At 48.0% G+C, this 23,050-nt stretch overlaps 1 protein-coding gene across 3 annotated transcripts; it reads right to left on the bottom strand.

Moving 5' to 3' along the window:
* Positions 1-626: 626 nt before the first annotated feature.
* On the bottom strand, positions 627-21,980 carry Pax6 (paired box 6). Of its 3 annotated transcripts, XM_058586492.1 has the most exons (14): positions 21,791-21,980; positions 21,490-21,691; positions 17,598-17,674; positions 17,160-17,220; positions 13,523-13,653; positions 12,709-12,750; positions 12,399-12,614; positions 11,488-11,653; positions 5,586-5,744; positions 4,973-5,055; positions 4,609-4,759; positions 4,395-4,510; positions 1,669-1,819; positions 627-995 (listed from the first exon to the last, which is right to left on the bottom strand). In XM_058586492.1, the coding sequence occupies exons 4-14, from the start codon at positions 17,167-17,169 to the stop codon at positions 910-912; spliced, it is 1,311 nt and encodes a 436-aa protein (XP_058442475.1). In that variant the 5' UTR covers positions 17,170-17,220; positions 17,598-17,674; positions 21,490-21,691; positions 21,791-21,980; the 3' UTR covers positions 627-909. The 3 variants fall into 3 exon arrangements, with proteins under 3 accessions (XP_058442475.1, XP_046323507.1, XP_046323509.1); XM_046467551.2 differs by lacking the exons at positions 21,490-21,691; positions 21,791-21,980 and adding an exon at positions 20,614-21,036; XM_046467553.2 differs by lacking the exon at positions 12,709-12,750 and having other exon boundaries at positions 21,490-21,980.
* Between the last annotated feature and the right edge of the window lie 1,070 nt (positions 21,981-23,050).

Genomic DNA, 23,050 nt, shown 5'->3' with positions numbered 1-23,050 from the left:
CAACTTCAAAACACTTAAGTTTAAAACTCTTGCAAGCACTTTTAATTGATTAGGAATGAAATCTAGATGCACAAAATGATTGGACTGTGAACAGTAATACAACTATATCTAAGAACAATTAACTTTTGCTGGCCAAAAAAGAAACGTATGATTGCATGAAAATGTGTATAAAACATCTATAGAGTATTCTTGTCAAATATAAATGAAATTAACTTTATTATAGAAATCATTCTGAGGATTTCTAGGGAAGACAAATACTTACATTTTGACATAAAACAAATTGGATTATATCGAAGACACACTCTACCTTTTAGCTATCAACTTTTTTCTTCCTTGAATTTATATCTTACCCTTTTTTGCACATAAACTTTATCCGTTAACAACCTTTGGAAAACCAACAGATATTTCTTACATAAATCTAGTGCATGTTGTTCCAGGTTTAATTATATGCAAAGGAATGATACAAACTTGGAACATCAGTCCATAAACTATGAACAGATGGGTAGAAGTATTCGATATATCTTGATAAAACTCTTAAATTCGTGGCAAATCTGTTGACCATGGTTTCCTTTTTTTTTTTCTTTAAACAACTTCATGACCAACACAGATCAAACATCCATCCAGTCTACGTTGTTCTTTTTTTCATTATAACATACAAATGCCCATTTACAAATAATACACCAAAATGAATAAAAGTTTGGATACCAAAATGAAGATTTGTTCCAACTGATACTGTGCCTTCCATATGCAAAGGTCCTTGTTTCAAGTCCATTCCCCAGAAGTCCAAAACAGGACACAGTTGCAGAATGAAGTGCTTCTAACAGACATCTTTCTTTCTTTCCCGAATGTTCAACTGTTGTGTCCACATAGTCAGTGACTGAATTAACACAATTTCCTCTTTTTTTTTTTTTACTGTAATCTTGGCCAATATTGAGACATATCAGGTTCACTTCCAGGAACTTGAACTGGAACTGACACCCCAGGGGAAATGAGTCCTAGAAACGGATGAAAGAAATAGACATTGTGGCTATTCTCCAGACATAAGCATGCAGTATGAATTTATAGGGTTTTTTAGATCTCTACGACTTTCTAACATTTTTTACTGTATTTAAAATTAAAAACATATTTGAACAAACAAAAGCCATGCTTTCAGAAACTGGACAAGTTGTATACACATACTGAATCCTAGTCCCCCTAACCCAAAAGAAAAGAAAAAGATTCTACAGATACGTATGTATAGAACTTGACCTAGAAAAGCATCTCTGGAAGACTACTGTGGTACTTCCTAGTTGCAGTGGAAGGCACGGAGGAACTGGGAGATGCAGAAGTGATCCAGAAAGCACCCAGAGTGCAGCTCAGTGGGCCCTCACCATAACACCTTTGGCTAAAACCTGTCCTCAGAAAGCTGAAACTCTCAGGCCTTGTCTTCGTACACAACTCCTGTTTTTCAGGAAAGACTATGTTTTTGTCTATACAGTGTTAAGTTACTAACTAGCCTGACTAAATTTTCCTTTTGAGTCCACTTTCCCAGGAGACAAGGGTAGAGAAGAGTTGAACACACCCTGACACAAGCCAGGAGGTTCTTTTTAGGTAAACTGTGACTGCAGCACGGGGAGATCAGCTGTACAGGCCGCCGCTGCAGCCGGCAGAGGGCGGAGGCTGGCTCACCTGTTGAAGTGGTGCCCGAGGTGCCCATGGGCTGACTGTTCATGTGTGTCTGCATGTGAGGGGGTGTGTAGGTGTCATAACTCCGCCCGTTCACCGAAGGGCTGGTGGGCAGCATGCAGGAGTACGAAGAGGTCTGGCTGGGGACTGGGGGCTGAGAAGAGAAAGACAAACCCATGGTTACTGAGAAACCCAGTCACATTCCCAGGTTCCCTCCTCCCCAGGAACTCTGCCAAGAAGTCTGGTCATTGAAAATGCCTTCATGTAAACTTCCATATGAGAGATCCAAGGTTGGTTTTCCACTGGCCACAGCCAGAATAAAGCACCTGCTCATCAAACTTCTAGAGCACCATAAATGCAGACACCTGTCCAGCCAAGCAGTTGGCATTACCCATACAGTGATAGGACTTTTGTCCATGTTTGTCTTTTACCTCTGATGGCATCTTTAGAGAACCCACAGCATGAGGACTTCCACTAAAGCACATCCTTTCTTCCTGCCAGTCTATATCTATTGGGGAACTCTGTGAACCCCCAAATTCCACATCCCAAGCTTTGGGGCAGAGAGCAGAGGGAGAAACTCCCAGCAAAGTCTGTCATAGGGACGTTGGGAACCTTCCACAGCTAGACTCCTGGGATTCAATAGTCTTTGAAGAAGCAGATTCAGGATGACCTCGGGTTAAAGCAGTCAGAAGTGTCAGGTAAGTATAACACATCCCCATCCTGAAAATTAACTGTGACTTCCTAATGAATCCAAGAGCCTTGATTGAGTTGTATCCAAAGTGTGTTGCTACCCTCCCAAATGGTAGTGTTGAGGAGCTAGCCCTTTCTCCTAACTAAGAAATATGCAGAGTTGGAACAAGACCCCTCTTGAGCTTTGCGGGGGCAATTCCAGGACAGCAAAGTTGGGATAAATTAATAGAAGCATTATGTCAGCAACAAGAGAGATGATAGAACTATTCTGCTCTGCAAACAGAAGCGCTGCTGAACATTCCATGCCACATTCTCAGAGAGGGTGACACAACAGAGAAATTTCAGAGGAAAATACCCGCCCTCTGCAAAATGGCTGAGGATTTTGGTCAATGAGATGAACATCTATTCATCTGACAGAACTAGACTGGCCACCCCCCACACACACACACACACATACACATGCTCCAAAATTCAAAAAACAGTCTTGTCTAAACAGTAAAATTATTGATAATTTCTATTTTCTTTATGCTTCATAAATGCATGATTTTTAAAAGTCAATGTTTGAAATAAATTGACCCCATGTTAGTCTGTATGAGGGAACAACCCTAATGTAACAACACTATCTATTTAATAGTTTCTAATTGCTTTCTCATATACACATTTTGTTATCTTCACAGAAACCTGGATGTTGCTACAATATATAAAACCGAACCAGACACTCTGTGGCCTTATTAAAGTCAGATGATGACTGCTAACATCAAGTTCAAAGAGGCAAACAGGCCTTGAGGGCCCTGCCAGAATTTCATCTTGCATTTGTTTCTAATTCCTACAATCACTTCCCTTAGGCAACCTGACTTCTGGAAAATTCCAAGGCAGTTAAAGCAACACCAACTAATGGGCTGTTAATCCCTTAATTTACATCAATTGCACTATGGCCAATAATATCCAGATGCAATAAAAATAAACATGTGAATAATTCCTCTGAAGTTGCTTATCTAGCTGCTCCTCTATTAGTCTGAAGACTGTCAGACATTTAGTTGTTGTTATTTGGATTTGAAATCCGGCAAAAGATGTTCAGTGGAGAATAAACAATCTGTATAACCCCAGAACTGTTTCCAGCAGGGGCTCTTGCTGGCCAATCTCACACCATCAGGCATCTCTAATTGTTGCACAAACAAGACCTCGGAAAGCCGCTGTAGAAGGCCCACCAGAAGACAGATTTGTTTTATTCCTCCCATCAAAAATCCATCCAGCAACAAAGGTCTAGTACACCTCACTTGCCTTATACAACTTAGATTAGAAAGATCTAACCTTGTAGAGGGCCTAGCAATATAGGGACTGGTAAATACTTGGGACAGAATCAACAATGGGAGTGGGTTATTATACCACATGAATTGCATCAAGCTTTCCAAGCAGCTAGGAGTGCCACAAACTTGTCACAAAATTAACAGCCAAGACACACACCATCTTCAGCAAATGCTTCCTATTATGTTTTTATTTGTAAGATGTAGAAAGAAAACTAACTTTTCCACCATATGAAGTCTATCTCACTGTGTAAATGTGAATCCCATTTCTAATCCATTTTTTTCTTCCTAACTAGTTTATCACATATACCCTACATCATGTCCAAAATGCATATACACATACCATGTTTATTAATATGAGCACATTAGTATAAACCCAAATTTTATGAATATTAGCCCCTTACTATTTCATAATATTTCAGTATTATGCAGGTTTCACAGGCACCCAAACATGCCTCACTACCACCCAACATTATCAAGCCAACATGATGTTAAAAGGCAGATTAACTTGACTGAACAGGTCAGGCGTTTTGCTTGTGTTTTTTAAAGGCATGAATCAATCAATCAATCAATCAACTAAAAGAGATTGGATTGACTGTCTCAGACTTGACTGGTCAAGCTGATGACTGTCATGAGAAAGGCTCCCAAGGGTGCAGACAGCTGATGAGGTAGCAAGCCTTAACCCATTCCCAACCTCTGCTGGGCCCCTTAAAGAAAGCAGCCAGCCTCACTTACTTGCATAGGCAGGTTGTTTGCCATGGTGAAGCTGGGCATGGGTGGCAGAGCGCTGTACGTGTTGGTGAGGGCAGTGTCTGTTCGGCCCAACATAGAGCCAGATGTGAAGGAGGAAACTGCAGGGAGAGAGAAACAGCAGATCACCCTGGTGAGAGCCAGAGCCCACAGTAAACAGGATCAGATACATTTTTGGAGCTTTAGTATTTCAAGTTACCAGGTGTGGTGGGTTGTGGAATTGGTTGGTAGACACTGGTGCTGAAACTACTGCTGATGGGAATATGACTAGGGGTGTTGCTGGCCTGTCTTCTCTGATTCCTCAGTTTTTCCTCTCTTCTCCATTTGGCCCGTCGATTAGAAAACCATACCTGGACATGGGATGGAGCAGGTTAGCCCAGTGCCTGCTCCCAGCCCAACCCCATGGTTGGCACCTCCACAACCACCCTTCCCCAACCACATGGCAGCAGACTGCACCTGTGACTATTTACATAAATTAATGGCACTCCTGTGAAGCATCTTTGTCTCCAGAAAAAGTATATGGGATGAATCACAAACTATGAAACCACATAGTTGCTGGGTACCTGTATTCTTGCTTCAGGTAGATCTATTTTGGCTGCTAGTCTTTCCCGGGCAAACACATCTGGATAATGGGTTCTCTCAAACTCTGAAAGAGTAAGTTGATTTTATATGTTGTGCCAGAACTACACAAAACATGTGAACCAAGCCTGGGATCAAGCTGATTCCTGCCTCCCCACTCCTGTCACCTCTAACCAATTTCTTTTGCCTATTTGTGTTGACTGGACTTGGAAGGACTTTCCCACCAGAACTAAGTTAAATTTTCTCTGTAAAGCTATTCAATGAAAAAAAAAAAAAAGATATTCAATGACCTTTCTGTGTCTGAAATAGCCAAATCATCATTTTTCCTTTATAAGTCAGTCTTTTAGTCTTTAGATTATTTGTAGATGAAAAGAAGAAAGAAAACACACACATGCACATGCAAGTGCGCGCGCACACACACACACACACACACACACACACTGAAAATATGCCCAGAGGAAGAAAAAAAAGACAGAAAGAAAAAAGAAACCTTTTCAGTCCTCTATGCAAAGGGCCCTGGCTAAATTTAGCTCTTTGTACTGAAGATGTGGCATTTACTTTGATTTACTGTTTCTCTACTTTGAAAAATCCCTTCACCTTTCTCCAGGGCCTCAATCTGCTCTTGGGTAAAGGATGTTCTATTTCTTTGCAGCTTCCGCTTCAGCTGAAGTCGCATTTGAGCCTCATCTGAATCTTCTCCATTGGAACTGATGGAGTTGGTATTCTCTCCCCCTCCTTCCTGTTGCTGGCAGCCATCTGGAACAAAAAGAATAGGAAGAGAAGAAAAATTTGGAGCTTCCAAAAGGGGTCTGCAGCATTGATAGCACAGTGGTGGACACAGCTACCTTCCAAAAGGGGCCCCGATATACAGTCAGAAACTCCAAGAGCAGTGTATTCTGACAGTCCCCACAAAACATTTCTAAGCTGTCAGGCTTCTTTTAATGAATTACCTGAACAACACTGATTACCTGACTACTATTTCCTTTCTCTCTGTTTTTACCAAGCTGAGACTAGACAATATACAAGCTAAACAGCAGTTCTTTGAATGATAAAATGAGTACTAAAGTTTCCAATCAAAATGATCTTTCATAAATAACCCTTCTCCCCAAATGTCTCACCCAGCTCCTTTGCCTACAGAATGTATTTACCTATGGCTGTGTTGGGAAAATAGAAGAGTGATGTTCAAGATTTCAGCTGATCTATAATCAGTAATTCCTATCTAATCAATTAGATGTTGATAGGTTTGTAGAAAATGCTATTAAGAAACCAAACCAAGCTTGTAATCTTTTTAAAAAAATATTTATCTAGTTTTTATTTGAATTCTGCACAGTCAATTTCATTTTAAAGGTTGTGAATTTAGAAGTGCTCGCATTGTTCTGCAGTTTTATTCAACTATTGTATGAGTGCGCTTCGCCTTGACACCTATTACGAGCACAGCTGTAATTATATCATCACCAAGAACAGGCTATAATTGCTGAAAATGGAATTTTATATTTAGATAAAAGGACTGTCCATTCTTTGTAATGTGTTGCACCAGAGAAAAGTAAGATTTCTTTTAAATTTTTAACGTGTAATTTTAAAAAAGAAATAGTAGCGAGTTCACTAACTAGCTAAATATGCTATGCTGCAGCTGAAACCTTGGCATATCATTTAAGTGGTACATTTTTAATTAGGGCATTTCCACCACTTTTAATGTAATTTCTATCATTAAACAGGGGAAAGTTTTATTGTTTTCCCTTGCTGCTTGGATGGTGAGATGTGCACTTGGGCTAGCTGTCTCTGTCTTGCACCTTGCCTATGAGGTCACATCCTGTGCAAAGGGAGGGACTCAGGCCCTGGTTGGGCCTCTGGGGCCATTGTAGGCTAGGTCCTCGATCTTGATTCCTGAGGACCCTGGGGGATACTAATAGGGGCTGCCAGCTCCTGATCCTAGAAACTTGGCCAGTTGCAGGGGTGGGCGGGGTGGGAGGCCTTGGTGGGAATCGACTTGGCCAGGAATATCATTTATAACCTGGAGACAATAGGCAGTGCCTTCAAAGAGTTCAGGGAATTGTGACAGGATCTAGTGGGATCTTTTCAGGAACTTTGAAATGTTTTAAAACCCCAACTTTCTCCCCCATTTAAACAGGCGGATTCATCGGCACTGGCCACCATATGGGCCCTTGGAGATCTATTGAGATGACCACCAACACTTGAATAGCGAGGGGCTGCTTTTCAGCGCCACACAATGCCCCGTGAGTAAGGGAAACTATTAAACTCCTGGGGCAGGAGCGTTGGCAAACTTTCGTGGGCAGAATTTTGAGGCCACAATGAGCACGGACAACAAAAGGATTCTCTTGAGGCGTGCAGCGGGCCACATTGTGTTACAAGAAGCCCAGTCAACAGACTTTTCAGCGAAGTGTGTTAACCCCTCTGCTCTGCTATCATTAATCACTGTCCGAAGAACGGGCGCCTCGGTGCTATTTAGGGAGCTTGGCTGGGGGGATGGAGGGTGGATGGGGGGCCAGGGCAGGGAATGGAGAGAGGTAGGGAGGGTGGCTGCGGACCACAGCCGAATGGGGGGGGGGGGGGGGGGGGAAGGCGGAGGAGGAAGACCAGAGGGCGGGGTGAGAGAGGGAACTGGAGGGTGGGGAGGAATAGAGGGAGATGGAGGGAGAAAGGGCTCCAAAGAAATGAGCCCAGAAAAGTATAAGAAGAAAGGTCAGAAAAGAATGCTGAGAGGGAAAACAGACAAGACAGGGAGAAAGGGAGGAAAAGGAAGATAATGGAGGGAGACTGTATTAGTAAACAATGCGAGGCTCTCGCGCCCAAGTGTCTGAGAGTTTTCGAAGCGCTTTTCAGGAGAAGTGAAGAGCGCCCCCAGCCCCGCCGCCATTATTTTTGGGTTCGCTGAACCAGGAAGACTAGAAACAGCCCTTTCTGACCAACTAGACAGGCCCCTCGGTGGAGGCCCCACCCTAGTCCCTTTTCCAGCACATTAGATCTTGCCAATTAAACAAAGCTGCCAGGGTCTCCCTCAGAAGACCCCTGCAGATAGCGTGCTCTGCTTCACTCTGCTTCTGTGACATCCTCCTGATTTTTAAAGCATGGAACTTGATATTCACATTCATTCATTCTCACATTCATTCATTCTCATTCATATTAATATTCTCTCTCTCTCTCTCTCTCTCTCTCTCTCTCTCTCTCTCTCTCTCTCTCTCTCTCTCTCTCTCTCTCTCCTTCCGGGGCTCACACACTCTTACACTTGCAGGGCCCCTCTTTCGCTGATATGTGCCTACAGCCTGACCTCTAAGGGGAGAAGTCAACCGGGTTAGGGGAACTCGATTTTGAACCTTAAAAAGGAAAAAGAGAAAAGAAAAAAAAAAGTGGAATTAGAAGCCAGCCAGGGGAAAGCCAGGGCTGCAAGATTCCTCCGTGAAGGCGCAGATGGAGCTTTTGCTACTTTAAAAGTAGCAACTCTTATAGTCCAGCAGTGACAAAGTGGTCACTCAGATTGGGAGCCTTTTTTTTTTTTTTCCATTTAGTGGATTTACTTTTACCCTTAAACCTTTTAACAAAATAAAGCTAGAAGTTGGATTTTGAATTTCCCACATGATAGACGTAAGTGGCGGACAATTAAGATATCTTCTTTAAAAGGAGCCCCCTCGGAGCCGCGCAAAGAAGGGGCCTTCAATGGGCGCCGTCCACCTTCCAGCCTAATCCGTGAGAAGGCGAGTGAAAGCGCCTCCCATTATCCCAGCCCCAGGACCATCTGACGCTGGGGATAGGATTTGTTTCCTGGAAGAAGGAGAGGGGGGTGGGAGACGCTGGGAAATAAAATCATTCCTTAGTTTCTTAGTGTCTTAATCAGTGAGGCGGAAAACAAGCAAGAAAAGATAGCAACCCGGTTGCGGCACCTTTTCAGCTCTGGAGCGCGGATCAAAACATTGTAGCATCTGTTGAAAGAGAGACTGACTAAATCCTATAGAGGGCTTGGGTATTGGGGAGGGGGGGTGAGGGGAGGAGATAAGACACTGTCTCCGTGATCCCTAAAACCACCAAATCGCTGGAGAATTGGGTCTGGATAGAGTTGTATCTTGTTGTTGTCAGCCCACATCGTCACGATTTTATTCACAGCCGCATGGCGTTGATCAGATGGAAACCATATTTGTCTCCCTCTGAGACCTAACCTCGCCTTATGCTTTTGGAGTAATGGACTCTTTTAAACCCAAGAACAGCTTCCCGGACTGGGAAAGGGGACCAGGGAAGGAGGGGGGCCCTCTTAGCGCCAAAAGGCGGGAGGATTTCCCTGGGAATGTGAGCAGAAGCTCGCCACCCGTGCCCGGCCCCCCCCCCCCCCGCATCCACAATACGGTGAAGCTCGGTTCGCACCACGCGTCCTCCCCACTGAGCCGGGACCGTGGCAGGTAGCCTAGGAGAAAATGCACGAGCGGGTTGGTTTTGGGGGGGTGTTTTTTTTTTTCTTTCTTTCTTTCTTTTTTTAGAAGTGGGTTGGGGTTGGCAGTTGACAACCCGGAATTCTCTAGCAACTAGACGCCTAAAAGTTAAAGAACTCCTGAACTATCGCCACCTCCAATCCAAGCGTCACTACCAGGCCCTGGTAGTTAGGTTCTCACTTCCTGCCCTACTACTGGGACGAAAATCTGCCTAATCAGGCACCTCTATGGAAGCTGCTGCCCTTGGCTTCTGTCTGGGAGAGGGGCTCATTCCATGTGCCCCAAGTAAACACGATCCCTCATGCTAGGCCAGAGTGGAGGTTTGAGGCTCTGCCCTTCCAGGCCTGGGCCCCTGGGCCAGGCGCCCTCCCAAGACATCTTGGACCAAGTCTGCCAGAATCTAGGCGAGGGAGGGGCCAGAAGGACTTCAGATTACTGGGGAGAGAGGGGTGGACCGTAGGGAGAGTGCAGAGCATTGCTTGGGTGTGTCCAGTGTGTGCACGTGGGAATCCTACAGTTCCAAAGGTCAGGCAGGGGTGGGGTTGTCTACACTCAGCCAGGTCACTGGCTAGTCTCACTAGAGGCAGGAGGGGGCCTGGACCAGAGTGCGTGCTGCACTCCCGGAGACCAAGGGTTCGAGGCCCATGCGGGAGGGGTCCCCCAAGGGAGCCAGGCCCCGCGCGTCAGGAGGCCAAGCGACCGCGCTGGGAAACAAGAAGCGAGCGCTTTGCTCCCTATCTTCCCAGTGTCCGTCCTATATTGTTTTCTGCTCTTAAAACTGACATGTCTAATTGGCAATTGGTGCCGAATCGTGTCCAGAGGTCTCTTGTGGAACATTTCTACAGCTGTCTCCTTCAACTAGACGCTTATTCATGTCGCCTTAATGAGAAACAAAACGTTCTCTAATGAGCAATTACAGAGCGACAGGATTGTTCCCATAACAAATTCTTGCGAGTGACAGAAGCATCCTTTGTACCAGATATTTCGCATACTGTTACCGATTTTCCCTTCCCTAGCCCGGCTCGGAAGAGACACAGGGCACCCGAAGCTCGTCCGAGAGTGCACGGACGCGCGGGCAACCCAGTCTCGGTCCCTGCGCGACCGCCCCTGGCCCTGAGCCCCCAGGCTCCGTTGTGCTCCCGGGAGTGAGACGCCACGTCCCATTATCCTGCATATTATCTCCTTGTCACAAGGACAACAAATACCGATTAATCTTCGGAGTAAACTGTTTCCTAGTCTTGACCAAACTACCTCGGTGTGTGGGGGGAAGAGGAAAGCCAGCCGACCCCCTTTCCCACCCGCCCCTCTTCCTTCATCGGTTCTCACAGATCCTGGAACGTTCCAGCTCCCACCTCTCCTCCCAATCCAGGAGGCACTCCGGGAGCCCTGAAGTCTTCTCACCCCACCACTTGTAAACAATCGCCACCCACAGAGTGAGAACTGGGGGCCCAAATGGGTGAAGAGGGGAAGAGCAAGAAGTGTGGCTTGTTTTAACTGGGAGACCACCATTGCCTATGCCTGTCCTCTCTTCCTCGACGGGGCCCAGCATCTCCCTGCTCACCTTATTATATGCACCTTACTCATAGTCACATAATTTGTCAATTGCAGTAAAAAACAAAATGATACAACTATTTACCTCACAGTCTGTCGGTGTGTTAACTTGTCACACTTTTACAGCAAGGGGGCTTCCTGTGCATTTTAATGTCAAATTTGAATAGGACACAGTGCCTTGAGCTTACACGCACACACATACTCCTACCCACAAGGACACCCGCGTGTGCTTGCACACACACACACACACACACACACGTGCGCGCGCGCGCGCGCGCACCAACTTCATACTACTCTTGACATACATAACCTCATATTCTCAGGCCAACAAGATGGTTCAACAAACACCACCTACATACAATACAATTTGATATGTCCCAGACCTTGGAATCCAGTTTTCCACTGCATTCCTCAAACACAGAAGCCCAGAGGAGGAAAAGGTTGGGGGAGAAGAGGATGGGCAAGAAGGGGTTGCACTTGTGGAGTTTGGAGAATGGTTACTTGGGTTTTACCTTGCGTAGGTTGCCCTGGCACCGAAGTCCCAGGATACCAACCCGGGCGGGTGCCCCAGCTTCCGGTCTGCCCATTCAACATCCTTAGTTTATCATACATGCCGTCTGCGCCCATCTGTTGCTTTTCGCTAGCCAGGTTGCGAAGAACTCTGTTTATTGATGATACCTGCAAATCAAAGCAAAATCAAACCAAATTGTAGGGTCTCTTGAAGACACAGTCACCCTGTCTTAAGTACCATCTCAGTTCTCCCATAGTTTTAAACAATAACCCTAAACACATTAAAAAGCTCTCAGCCTCTCTACCATAGTGAGCGAATTTACACCTACATCTGGTAAAGATGAATAGCCATCATTTTGGTTATGGAAATTGAGTTTGGTTGAGAGTTGGGGGACTTGGGGAGTAGAAGCCTTCACCTTAGCCAGGTGTCTCTGATATCCTAATTCATACAATTACTTTGTTTTGTTTAAAGACTTCCCAGTGAAAGGTTTAGACTTTGTTGGAGATTTCTTTCATTTTATTGGTTTTATATTGGAGCAGAAATGGATGTATAACATCTGAAAGAGGGTTCAGGCAGGTGTGTGTGGAGGAAATTAGAATCTGTTTTTTGTTTTCCTTGTTGATTCAAGTGCCCTTCCCCAGCGCCTCTACCCTAGGGTTTACAGCATGCAAATGAAGTGAACAACTCCTCACACTTGACTCCCATTTTCCAGACAGTCAAAAAAAGAAAAAAGAAAAAAAGGGCACTCCACTTAATATCCCCAGGTACAGAGGAGATGTGTGTCAATCAGGGAAGAGACATTGAAAGAGAGACACTGGGAGGGAAGGGAGTGAGAAAAAGTAAAGATCGAGATGCCAAAGAGGAGAGTGTGGAGCTTAGGGCAGGTAAGATAAATGTTCTCATTGAACTTACACTTGGTATGTTATCGTTGGTACAGACCCCCTCGGACAATAATCTGTCTCGGATTTCCCAAGCAAAGATGGACGGGCACTCCCGCTTATACTGGGCTATTTTGCTTACAACTTCTGGAGTCGCTACTCTCGGTTTACTACCACCGATTGCCCTGGGTCTGATGGAGCCAGTCTCGTAATACCTGCCCAGAATTTTACTCACACATCCGTTGGATACCTGCATAGGGGAAGTGGACAGAAAACCACATTATTAATAATTTCAAGACAAAAATAAAATTGTTTAAGTATGCATTAAACAATGACAAGCTTACGTTTTGATTGTCCAGCACTTGGACTTTTGCATCTGCATGGGTCTATAACACAAAAATATACCTTCAATGGTACGAGAACTTACTGTAGAGAGCTTTTTTTCTTAAAATTACATTTGTAGCCCTAAAAACTACAAATATGATGATACTTGCAAACATTTTGAACTCATTTTTAATTTTAAAAAAACCTGTTTTCCTAAACACTGCCTGAAGATGCATCAAAACGGAAGTCAAATTGCTTTTTTTGTGTGTGTGCTGATCTTGCTTTAAAAGTGGTTTTTATGTTTTAAAGAGCAAAAGGGAAAATGAGCAGAATTTTTACTTTTTTTTCCCTTGAAAATTTGCTCAACTGAGCAAATGTGAGTTAAGGAGGGGTAAATGGCATTTGTCATTTAAATCTATATATTCTTCATAAGCATGAAGAATGCAATCAAATATCTTAAAGCCCCAGGTAAGCATGGGATGGGGAGAGGGGGATGAAATTATGCCAGTTTATGTAACTCAGCTCATTACAGTTCATAAACTGTTACCACAATAAATGTCCTCACCAAATGATAAGAGTTTTAAAAAAAAAAAATCACACGCAATTTTTTTCTTAAGCAGATGGATTAACTTATGTAACTGACTCAGGTTGAAAGAGATAGGGAAGGATGGTGGAAGGAGAGGGGAAAGAGGGAAGGTAGGGGAGTGGGGTGGGGACTGGGGTGGGTGAGGGTGGGGTTCCATAATTAGCAGTGTTTACAGTAAGAAATGAAGAAAGGGCGCTGAGAGTGGAGGGCCGCGGGGGCGGCTAGTGGGGCGGCGCCGGGAGGATCACCTGCAGAATTCGGGAAATGTCGCACGGCCGGGCCCCGCTGTGAGCTAGCTCTACGATCTTCTGCCGGGTGGAGTCCGGCAGTGGCCGCCCGTTGACAAAGACACCACCGAGCTGATTCACTCCGCTGTGACCTGAAGAAAGGGAGAGGAGTGGAGAGGAAAAGAAAGGAGAGGAGAGAAAAGAGGAGACGAGGAGGAAGGGCAGGAAGGAGAAGAAAAAGGAGTGGGGAGAGGAAGAGAGAAGAAGGAGGAAAGAGGAAGGAATGAGGGAAGGAAGGAGGGAAGGGAGGAAGGAAGAAAGGAAGGAAGGAAGGAAAGAAGAAGAAGACGACAACCACAATGCATCCTCAGTTCCCTGCCAAACCATGCCAATCTCAGATGTCAGGTCCTTGATAGTCATCAAAGCAAACCACCAACAACAGGACCACCAGCCATGCAGGACAGTAGGCAGGCCAGTCCAAAATACAATCTATTCCTTCCCACGGGATTGCTGAAGGACCAGACACATATCAACGGACAAGAACACATGTACCCCACTACCGACCCCATCCCATCAACACTCCCAGCCCACTGCCCCACTTGATAAACACTTCAGCCAGCCTCTGAACCCACAAGGAGCAAACAGCTAGCTCTAAAAATCTCCTCCCAAAGATTTCCTCTGAGTGTCATCACAAACCGTGGATTCTACAGAGCCTAGACTGAACCTCCAAGGTCTCTGCAGTGTTGGAACAGGGATCCTTAACAGCACTGCAGCGCTCCCAGAAACGTTTGCGTCACGATCTAAACTCTGGCGAAGGCGCGGCACAGCACCGGGGTTTGTATTGTATTGTTTTGTTTTGTTTTAATAGATGGGAAAGGAGAGGAGTGGAGAAAAACCAGAGCGACAAATCTGTGGCTAGTGAACCCCAATCTAGGTCTCCACGCCTCCACACCAGGCAAGAGGGTCAGAATCCCTGCTTGGCTCCAAGCAGAGTGGTCCACCTGCCGCAAGTGGGGCCGAGAGCCCTCAGTCTTCGCACCCGCTACTGCTCGCTTTCCTTCAGCTGCTGGACTCCGCCCTCCCCTCAGCCGAGAAAACATATTAGCAAAAAATGAAAAACAGAAAAGGAAAAAGACCACATCAGTGTCCCCCAACCTTCCTTTATCTTGTATCTCACAACCTCATCCCATTGTCTGATCTTAGAGAATGGGGGGAGGAAGAGAGCACCTTTTCTGTAGCCCTCTCCTCAGACACCACAGACTCGCAAATAAAAGCCAAACCCCAATTTCCACTTCCTTAAAAATCTCCAACCTGCAGCCCCGACTCTAGAGTGCAGCCCTCCCAGGAGAAGATGTGGCTCCCTGCTCGGCTCTTCTCTTCTCTCTTCTCTCTTCTCCTTGGAGCTTCCTGATAAATTGACTCCAGGAGCCTGAGCTTCTTAGCAATAAATAAGCTCCAAATATAGAAGAGGGGGGAAAATATGATGAGCCTCTCTGACATTTGTCTTTAAAATAAAACTAGCTGCACGTCAAGTTTGAGCTTAATTTCTGGAAATAGGCGGAAGTCGCTCCGGATCATGCATGGAAGGCTAATTGAAAAGATCAGTCGGGGCGCTTGTGGCAGCCTTGTCACTTTGTGACAGTGCTCCGCTCCGGGAAATTGCATCGTCACGACAAACGGGACCGTGATAAAACGACCCTTTCCGTCCCTATTTGTAGATCACTCAGACGAGATTGAACTGCACTCATTTCCCCTTCGAGGGGAGCCGCGTTTTCAGGATAGCCCAAGGCTCGGGGCTGGGGGGGGGGTGGTCACTGAGGGGGGGTTGGAGCCTCAACTCTATGAGAAGTGACAGGCGTTTGGGAGATCTAGGTTCCGGCCGGGGCAAGCGCAGGCCGGGACATTGATGGGACACAGCTTCTCCAACAAGGCCTAGCCTGTGCTTCCGGTTTCCACTAAATTCCCTTTATTGCCTTCCTTTGCTTCCCAACTCCTGTCTACCGCTCCAGCTGCTGAGGCCCACCTCTGGGCAAAAGGAGCCTTTATGTAAAAAGAAAGGCTGTCCCCTCTAGAGAAACCAAGACTTCCCCAACTTCCTGCCTAGCCAGGCAATTCCCAGTCTACGAATGCCAATGCAGTGTGAGTTCGCCTAATCTCAGACCTCCCTCCTTCTCCCCCACTGCAAAAATAATGTGCCTGCCACCTCCGTAGCCACGGACGGCGGGTGCCGGCCCAGGAGACTCCAGGGCCCGGGCGCCTCTGCCAGCATCGAAATGGCAGCGAGGAAGCGTAGCTCTAAATTCCCCTTCAGAGGTTAAGCCTCAATCATTGTGTCCCTTCCCTAGGGACCGCTGGCGCTCTCGCCCAGTGGCGATGATTATGCGCCTAGAATTCGACCGCGAAGCATCTAATAAGAAAACATATGGTGTCAATTTGGATGCTCCGCGCCTTGCGCACACCCGGGAACTAGCAGCACAAAGCCCTGCGGGCCGTCCTGCGACCCCGCGCCCCTCGGAGCCCGCCGGCCTGGCCGCAGCGGCAAAAGCTCACGGCTTTGCGCCCGGGCCCACCCTAGAGCTTGAGGCTGGGGAATCTGAGCTCCAAGAGCAAATCTCCGCCACCTTTGTGCCCTTTGCTGAGCTTCGCGCCCAGCATCCCCTGCGGCACCAGGGGGCGACCAGCGCCTCCAGAAGAGATGGTTGAGGCACTGGGGAGCGTCTTAAGTCTTTGCGTTTAGACAGGGGCAGGTTGCTAGAAGACCTAGGCCTCCCACACTCCCAGTACAGTTGTATCCTTAAGCCATGTACTGATCCTAACCTCAACTGGGCCTAGCTTCACTGGGCCTCGAGGCCGCTAGGTCCTAGCTCTAAGATAGCCCGGCTGCACACCAGCACCTACCGACTAAGCAGGAAGGTGGGTGGGGCCCCAGGGGTCTGGCAAGGGAAAGAAAGGCAGGCACAAAAGCAGGGGACTGAAAGGCACTTCGGGCCTGAGAAGATCAAGACCCACGCAGTTGCCGCTGCCAGGGCAGGACTTCTCCAGTTACTGGGAGTAGCCTCTACCCTCTTTGCAGACCCAGTAAACCCTGCTCTTGCGGGCACCCTGTAACAGCTCCATGGTGCGGTTTACCACCTCCACCCTGCTTCAGGCCTGGGTGCTCGGCTCCCCTTCCCTTCTAGGCCCAGGCCTAGAAGAGGGGAGGAGCTGCACTGAGAGTGACTAGGGGAGGGAAGCCCCCCACCCCGCCCTGTCGGTGGAGACTTTCAGTCTTGGCTAAGCCTAAAGGGGCCTCCTTCTGGTCGCGCCACCGGGAGAAGCCTTCGCCCCGCCCTGTTCAGCCCAGCCCCTCTCTCTGGGGTCAGAGCCCGGGCAGGGGCGGGGAGGGGGGGTGAGTTACAGGATTTGGGGGGGATGGGGTTTCTCTACCTCAGCTTCGAAAACTCGGGCGGGCTGTTCTGAAGAGCCCAGCCCCTACTCTTCCAGGATCTAGAACAGCAGAGTGAACATCCTCCCCTCACGGGCTACCAGCGCAGGTCTCGGGCCTCTTCCCTCGGGCAGGCTGCCTGGCCAGCACTGGCGCCGCGAGCCTCTGCGCCCTCCCCTGACCCGCGGGTCCGCGCCTCCAGCCTGAAGTCCGCGAAGGACCTGAGGCACTTACTGTTCTGCATGCTGGCGCTGGCTGGGGGCCACGGGATCCCACGGGGCTCGAATATGGGGCTCTGTTAGCAAGAAAACAGGAGTTAATATTAGGCCGCTGCACCCAGGTAGGCCTGAACTCCCACCGAGGAAGACCTGGGGCCAGTACAGGGGAATACTCTTAAGAAATTGATCCACTCAACCGCTTGGGGCGATCTTAGGGTCATTTAGCTTTGCCCTCCAGTACATGCAAGATCTATCCTTTGGGCTTCGAATAAACTACTCCAATATATCCTATCCCCTATCCGTTCATCCCAGATTCTTCAGCTAACCCTCTAATCCGGAGAAACAGTGACCTGATTTTGAATTTTTTCTTCCATTTGAACTATATAGTGAAGAAGCATTCTGAAATAGTTTGACTCTAAGGTTTTGAAACCCAAAGCAGCATTGCAGAACTTGCCTGAAATCTGTGATGTCTGTCCACTCTTATAATAAAAGGCCTCACACATCTGCGCTCCCCTAGTTAAAGTCTTCCCCCTAAGACAAAACAGAGGGAGAGAAAGGCAGGTGAAACTGTGGCTCAAAAGCATAGGTAGATGGACTCTTTGAGTCCCGCTCTCAGGACAAAACAGTGCATCCAGAACTCAATCACTCTGCATTACATCCTTATTTCCAGTGGCTTCTCCCACAGAAATCCCTACACCTTGGGAAAGATTGCTCTGGCCTGGCTTGGGAAAATTGGAGAATCTAAGGAGTTGGGATCCCACTTTTGAAAAAATATCAAGAACCAGGAAAAGGCGGAGGGGAAACTAGAGGAACAGTGGAGAAAAGAGTAGAGCTGGGGAAGAAAGGTGACTACTACCTGAAGTTTGAAGGTAAAAAAAAAAAAAAGGGTGGGGGACCTCCAAGAACTTCCTGGGGCCTGAGGCCACAGGTTGGAATAGTTTGGAGGGCTGCAGGCAATAGGCCTTCCTTCTGTGAAGATTTTCACCACCTTAGCTGTCCCAAGACTCCTGTAGCCAATTCTGGTTACCCCTTTATCCTTCAGTTTCCTCAACATCTTGTTGGTCAGGGTCCCATTCTCCATCTATCTTGCAGTCCTCCTGGGACTTTGCAAGTGATAAGCCCAACTTTTTCTCCCAAACCTCACTTATTGTGATTAACTTCCCTTTTGGTGTTTAGATCTTCCCCCCTTTTACAGTACTGTGACACACGCTGTCTACCGCGCCTTACTGCTTTAAAAAGTACGAACAGGAGGGGGTGAGCGTGGTCGACAAAGCCTACAGACAGCGAACAATGGCTTCTATTCTCTGGCTCTCCCAAACCCAAAGAGCAAAACCGAGACTCCCTAACCAGCAACACAGCTTCCAACCAATCGTACCAACAACTCACCAACTCACAAAGGGAACAGAGGGACGCTTCTCTCACTTAACCCAATGTGGGTCTCCAAGACTTGCCCTCCACCATCCCTTCCCTACCTTTCCATAAGAAGAAGGTTCTTGGGATGGGGGCAGTGCAGAAAATAGAAAAGTAATTTCTTGTTATAAATATCTAGAGGTAATTGTGTTACTGGTGTGAGTTGTTAGGGGCTGTAAAAAGATACAACGGCACGGTGGGGTGCTCAATTGGGAAGGGAGAGTTACAATAAAGAGCCCATTCAAGAGGTTTGCAAAAAAAAAAAAGTAAAATAACAAAATAGTCACAGCATCATTTCTCTTCATTTAAAAAAATAATTCTTTTTCCTGCGATGATTATTAATTTTGCCTGCCTACAAAGAATTCCAAGAAGCACATTTTTCTCTTCAAGGCCATTTGTGGTATTTTAAAAAATCTAGTTGGGAGGCAGCTTAAATCCACAAAAACAAACCAAAGACGAGTAGTTTTTCTCAGCCTGGTAAATATTAGCCACAGAAGAGGGCTACTTAGTTACCCCTAGCTAGGCTGGCTCTTCAATGCCTCCCTCTTGTCTCATTCCCTGCATCCATAGTCATGCCCCAACAGGCAGAAACATCAACACTGACCAGAATCCCCCCTGCATCCCCCCAACACAAATGTGGGACTCAAGCTGCAAAAGGTAGCAGGTGGGAGAAAGGGAGTGAAATTTCCCATGGACTGGTAAAACTTGATGAACTTCTCTCTGTAACCCACACTGTACAGTCACAACTAAATGCCCCCATCCCAGCTGTTACCTTCTTGATACCATTTTGAGATTTTTTTCTAGCCGATCCCTGAAGGCCTAGCTGGTTAATTTTCGAAGCAGCTGGGAAGGTGATAGCATTTCAAGTTCCGGTTCTGCTCCATTCCCACCTTTCTCTCAGCTAAGAAGCTATCTAATTACTTAAGTAATCGTTAACACTTTGTGCAAAAGCAGCCAGGGGAACAGTGCACACAGACACCCGGAAGCAATAGTGTTCTCAGAAGCAAGAACCCCCCAGCTCCAACCCAAGCTCCCCAACCCAGGCTGGAGCTTTCTACAGCCTTAGCGAGGCCACAGACCCACATCCAGAATGAAGAATCTCCAGAAATCTCAGTCACCCAGGCCTTGGTCCACAAGGCCACTAGGCCACTGCCCCCCTCCCTGTCCCCAATATAAACTTCAGCTTTCAAATGGTGCTGTTGTTTTAATTACTTAATTCACAAAATCCATCCCCAAACTCCTTAGCTGGCCTTAAGGGGAGAACTCGCCCTGGATCCTCCCGCCCCCGGCCCCCAGCCAAAGAATAATTAGCAATTAGGATGACAAAGTTTTACTCTCTAGGGCCAAATAAGATAACAACTAATCAAATTGCCTTCCGACGTATGCAAAGGTCACCGGCTATAAAAATGTAATGTCAGCAGTAACAACTATTATTTCTCCTCGGTAAACTTGCCAGGCTTACAAGCACTTTGCTTTTCATTTCATTTTCTGCTTATACCCCCTTTTCAAACCTTCCCAAGTTCCAGTTAAACACCCAAAATGGCTTAGAGAGCTTGGGAGAGTATGAAGGAAAAAAGAAAGAAAGAAAGAAACCACGTTTCACTTTGTTTTTAAACTTTCTAGAAATCACTCATGATTGAAGGGCCAGGGTTTAGCACTCGAAAAAGAAAGCATTTCCACTTGAAATTCAACTCCATTTCCCCCAATTACACTTGCTAAAATTCAGGGCTATTATGGCGCAGGGAGACTGAGAAAATCTGCACAGGGAAAAGAGGCAACAACTTTATGAACTTTGAAAAGACACTTTTCTCCTGGGGTCTTAGAATCCAAAAACTCTCGAATTACTTAGACTAATTATCTAGGGAGAGTATGTGATCAGACTAGGGGGAAAGCTAATGCTTTAATATAGATTTTTTTTTCTGCCACACAAAGAAAAAACATCAGAATTTTAAATACAAAAAAAAAAAAAGCAAAAAAAGCAAACCACCTTTCCAGCTCAAAACTTGAAATGGTAACACGGTGCGCGGCTAGGTCAGAGGAAGACGAGGAAAAATACCCACCGAGCGTTGGGGGCCTGAGGATTGAAACACCCCAGCTTTCGCGGGGCGGGGGAGAGAGTTGGGGGAAGCCGGAGGAGCAGAGTTTTCAAGTCCGAGCTCCTCGCTCAAGTTAGGCTGGAGGAGAGAGCCCAGGGGCTTGATGGAAGCTGACAGTCCTCCAGCTAGGCTCTGTGCTCCATCGGAGCGCGCATCGGATCGCCTCGGCCTGGTGTCTTCCTTCCCGGTTCACGCTCGCTCGCGGTTTCTGCCTCCAGCGTGGGGCTGCCTCGCCGATTGACTCCGTTCCGCAGCGGCGGGCATGATGCCCCCTTGGCGCTGAAGTACCAAATGCTCTTCTGCGCCGGATCCCAGCGCAGCACAAAGCTGGAGGATCCGCAGAGCGGCTCAGCGAGCTGGCTCCCGCGGCGCTCCCTCCGCGCGCCCGCTCTCTGCGCACTTGCAGGGCCGCAGGCTGGACAAAGCAGCGGCGGCGGCTGTTCTTTGCGGTCCTTCCCGGGCCTTGGGTACCACAGATCCTCTTCGTCTTCTCCCGCAGCCCGGGATCGTTTGACTATACTGGGGCCGGGAGCCGCGTCTGCAGCCGCGCCTGGAGCCTCGATTCTTCCTGCTAGCTTAACCCGCGCTAGCGCTGGAGCTGAGCCGGCAGCCGGCCCCGAGCCCTGCGCCGCTCTGGCTCGCCAGCGGTCGCTCTCCGACGCGGGCTTTCGCTGGAAGTAGAAAGTTTGTGCTCCTGCGTGGAAACTTCTCTGGCCCAACTCTTCTGGCGTAGTGGTGGGGGAGGGGACCGGCAACCAGAGAGGGAGGCAGAGGGAGGCAGAGGGAGACCTGCCTGAACACTGAAATAAAAATAAAGCGAAAAGAAAGAAGCGGACTCACCTTTATGAGGCATCCTCTCTCCTTGTCAAAGATCCTGTCAAGAGTTTTGTTTGATTGGGTGTTTTTTTGTTTTTGGGTTTTTTTTTTTTCTGTTGCTTAAAGACCACAACGGTTTGAAATTACGGTGTTTAAAAGGAGTTTCTTGTGAGAGTTTTCTCCACGGACGCTGCTGGGTTGGTGTATGAGAGCAATTCTCAGATCCCTGGGAAGGAGACAGAGATTGACAATAAAATGGGCTGTCAGCGGCTGGAGAGTGAGAGATAAAGAGTGTGGGTGAGGGAAGTGGCTGCAGCCAGCACACCTATGCTGATTGGTGATGGCTCAAGTGTGTTAATGTGTGTGTGCCGGCGCCCGGCCTCGCCTCCACCGCTCCTCACTGGCCCATTAGCGAAGCCTGACCTCTGTCATCATCCTCCAGCAAAACACTTCCTCCTGCGCCTGAACCAGAGCGGGAAATGAGGCCGAGCCACGGTTCGCTTTTCAAACCCACTAATCACTCCGCAACATGCAAATGCACCGCTCGCTCCCACACAAAATATTGCTTTATGCAAAGCAGCGCCGGGGCCTCGCGCCAGCCGATTGGATGCTCCCTCTCCCCGCCTGGTGCAATTGGTCCGTTTGTTTGAATATGAATACACTTGTTTTCGGCTCCGCCGGTGGGTCCCGGCTCTTCTTCCCGGCGAAGGGCCCCCGCGCTGGGGCTCTGGAGCTCGCCGACATCTCCAGGCTCTGATCGCTCAGGCTGTCAGCACCGCCAGCACTGCGGCCGCGAACTTGAGCGATCGGGGGAAGGCCTTTGGGCTGGGAGTTGAGCCCCCTTACCCCCACCCCAAGAGGGGTTCAGGACTCCTAGCCCCTGGAGGGAGCAAGTTTCTGCAGCTCTGCGTCGTCCTTTCTGGCCAACTCCAGTGAACGGTGGCCTGCCGCCCCGCCCCCGTCCACCCTCCCCTCCCGCCCCTACCCCATCACAGCCTGGGCCCCAGGAAGCCGAGCACCACGCTGGCCTCTCCGTAGCCCACCTGGCCTCTAGGAAGAAGAGGAAAGGGAGGGGAGGCTTCCTGGGTCCTGGCAGTTTCACTACCGGCGGTGGAGGCGCGTCGAAGCCTAGGCCGGAAGGAGGCCGCCAGGCCGAAAACTCGGCGAGGCCGGCAGCCTCCCCAACCCAGGCCTCCTGGGCCTGCCCATTCCCCCACCCCTGCTTCCCCAGTCCTTTCTTCTCTTCTTTCTCCTTTCGGAAGCCGCGGTGCGCAGCGGAGCGGAGGCAGAGCCCGGGCTGGAGAGGCCCGAGTAAACAGGCCACTTACTTTGTGTACAGAGGATTCTTGTGAAAAGCCCTGAAGAGTCCTCACCAAACACTCACCAACTTCTCCCACGTGCCATTTGTTGACTAAGTGTGGCTGCTTTTCCAGGCTCCTGAGAGGAGGGGAAGCAAGGGGGAGATAAAAGGGGAGGGGGAGTGGTGGAAGCTCGGGGCGGGTGGGGGGATGACCAATGCTGTAAGAGATTCTGTTTGTGTGTGTGTGTGTGTGTGTGTGTGTCCCCTCCGGCGTTGTTGGTATGT

The sequence above is a fragment of the Marmota monax genome, unplaced genomic scaffold (assembly GCF_021218885.2).
Source record: "Marmota monax isolate L192 unplaced genomic scaffold, Marmota_monax_Labrador192_F-V1.1 WCK01_AAM20220418_F8-fsc00135, whole genome shotgun sequence".
Lineage (NCBI taxonomy): Eukaryota > Metazoa > Chordata > Mammalia > Rodentia > Sciuridae > Marmota > Marmota monax.
This window is presented reverse-complemented; position numbering and strand designations above follow the sequence as displayed.

Coding starts and splice junctions, on each gene's coding strand:
- Pax6 (XM_058586492.1), bottom strand. Junction 4,511..4,608: donor TCCACAACCCACCACACCTG/GTAACTTGAAAT, acceptor CTCTCCCTGCAG/TTTCCTCCTTCACATCTGGC. Junction 996..1,668: donor CTCGGGCACCACTTCAACAG/GTGAGCCAGCCT, acceptor ATCCGTTTCTAG/GACTCATTTCCCCTGGGGTG.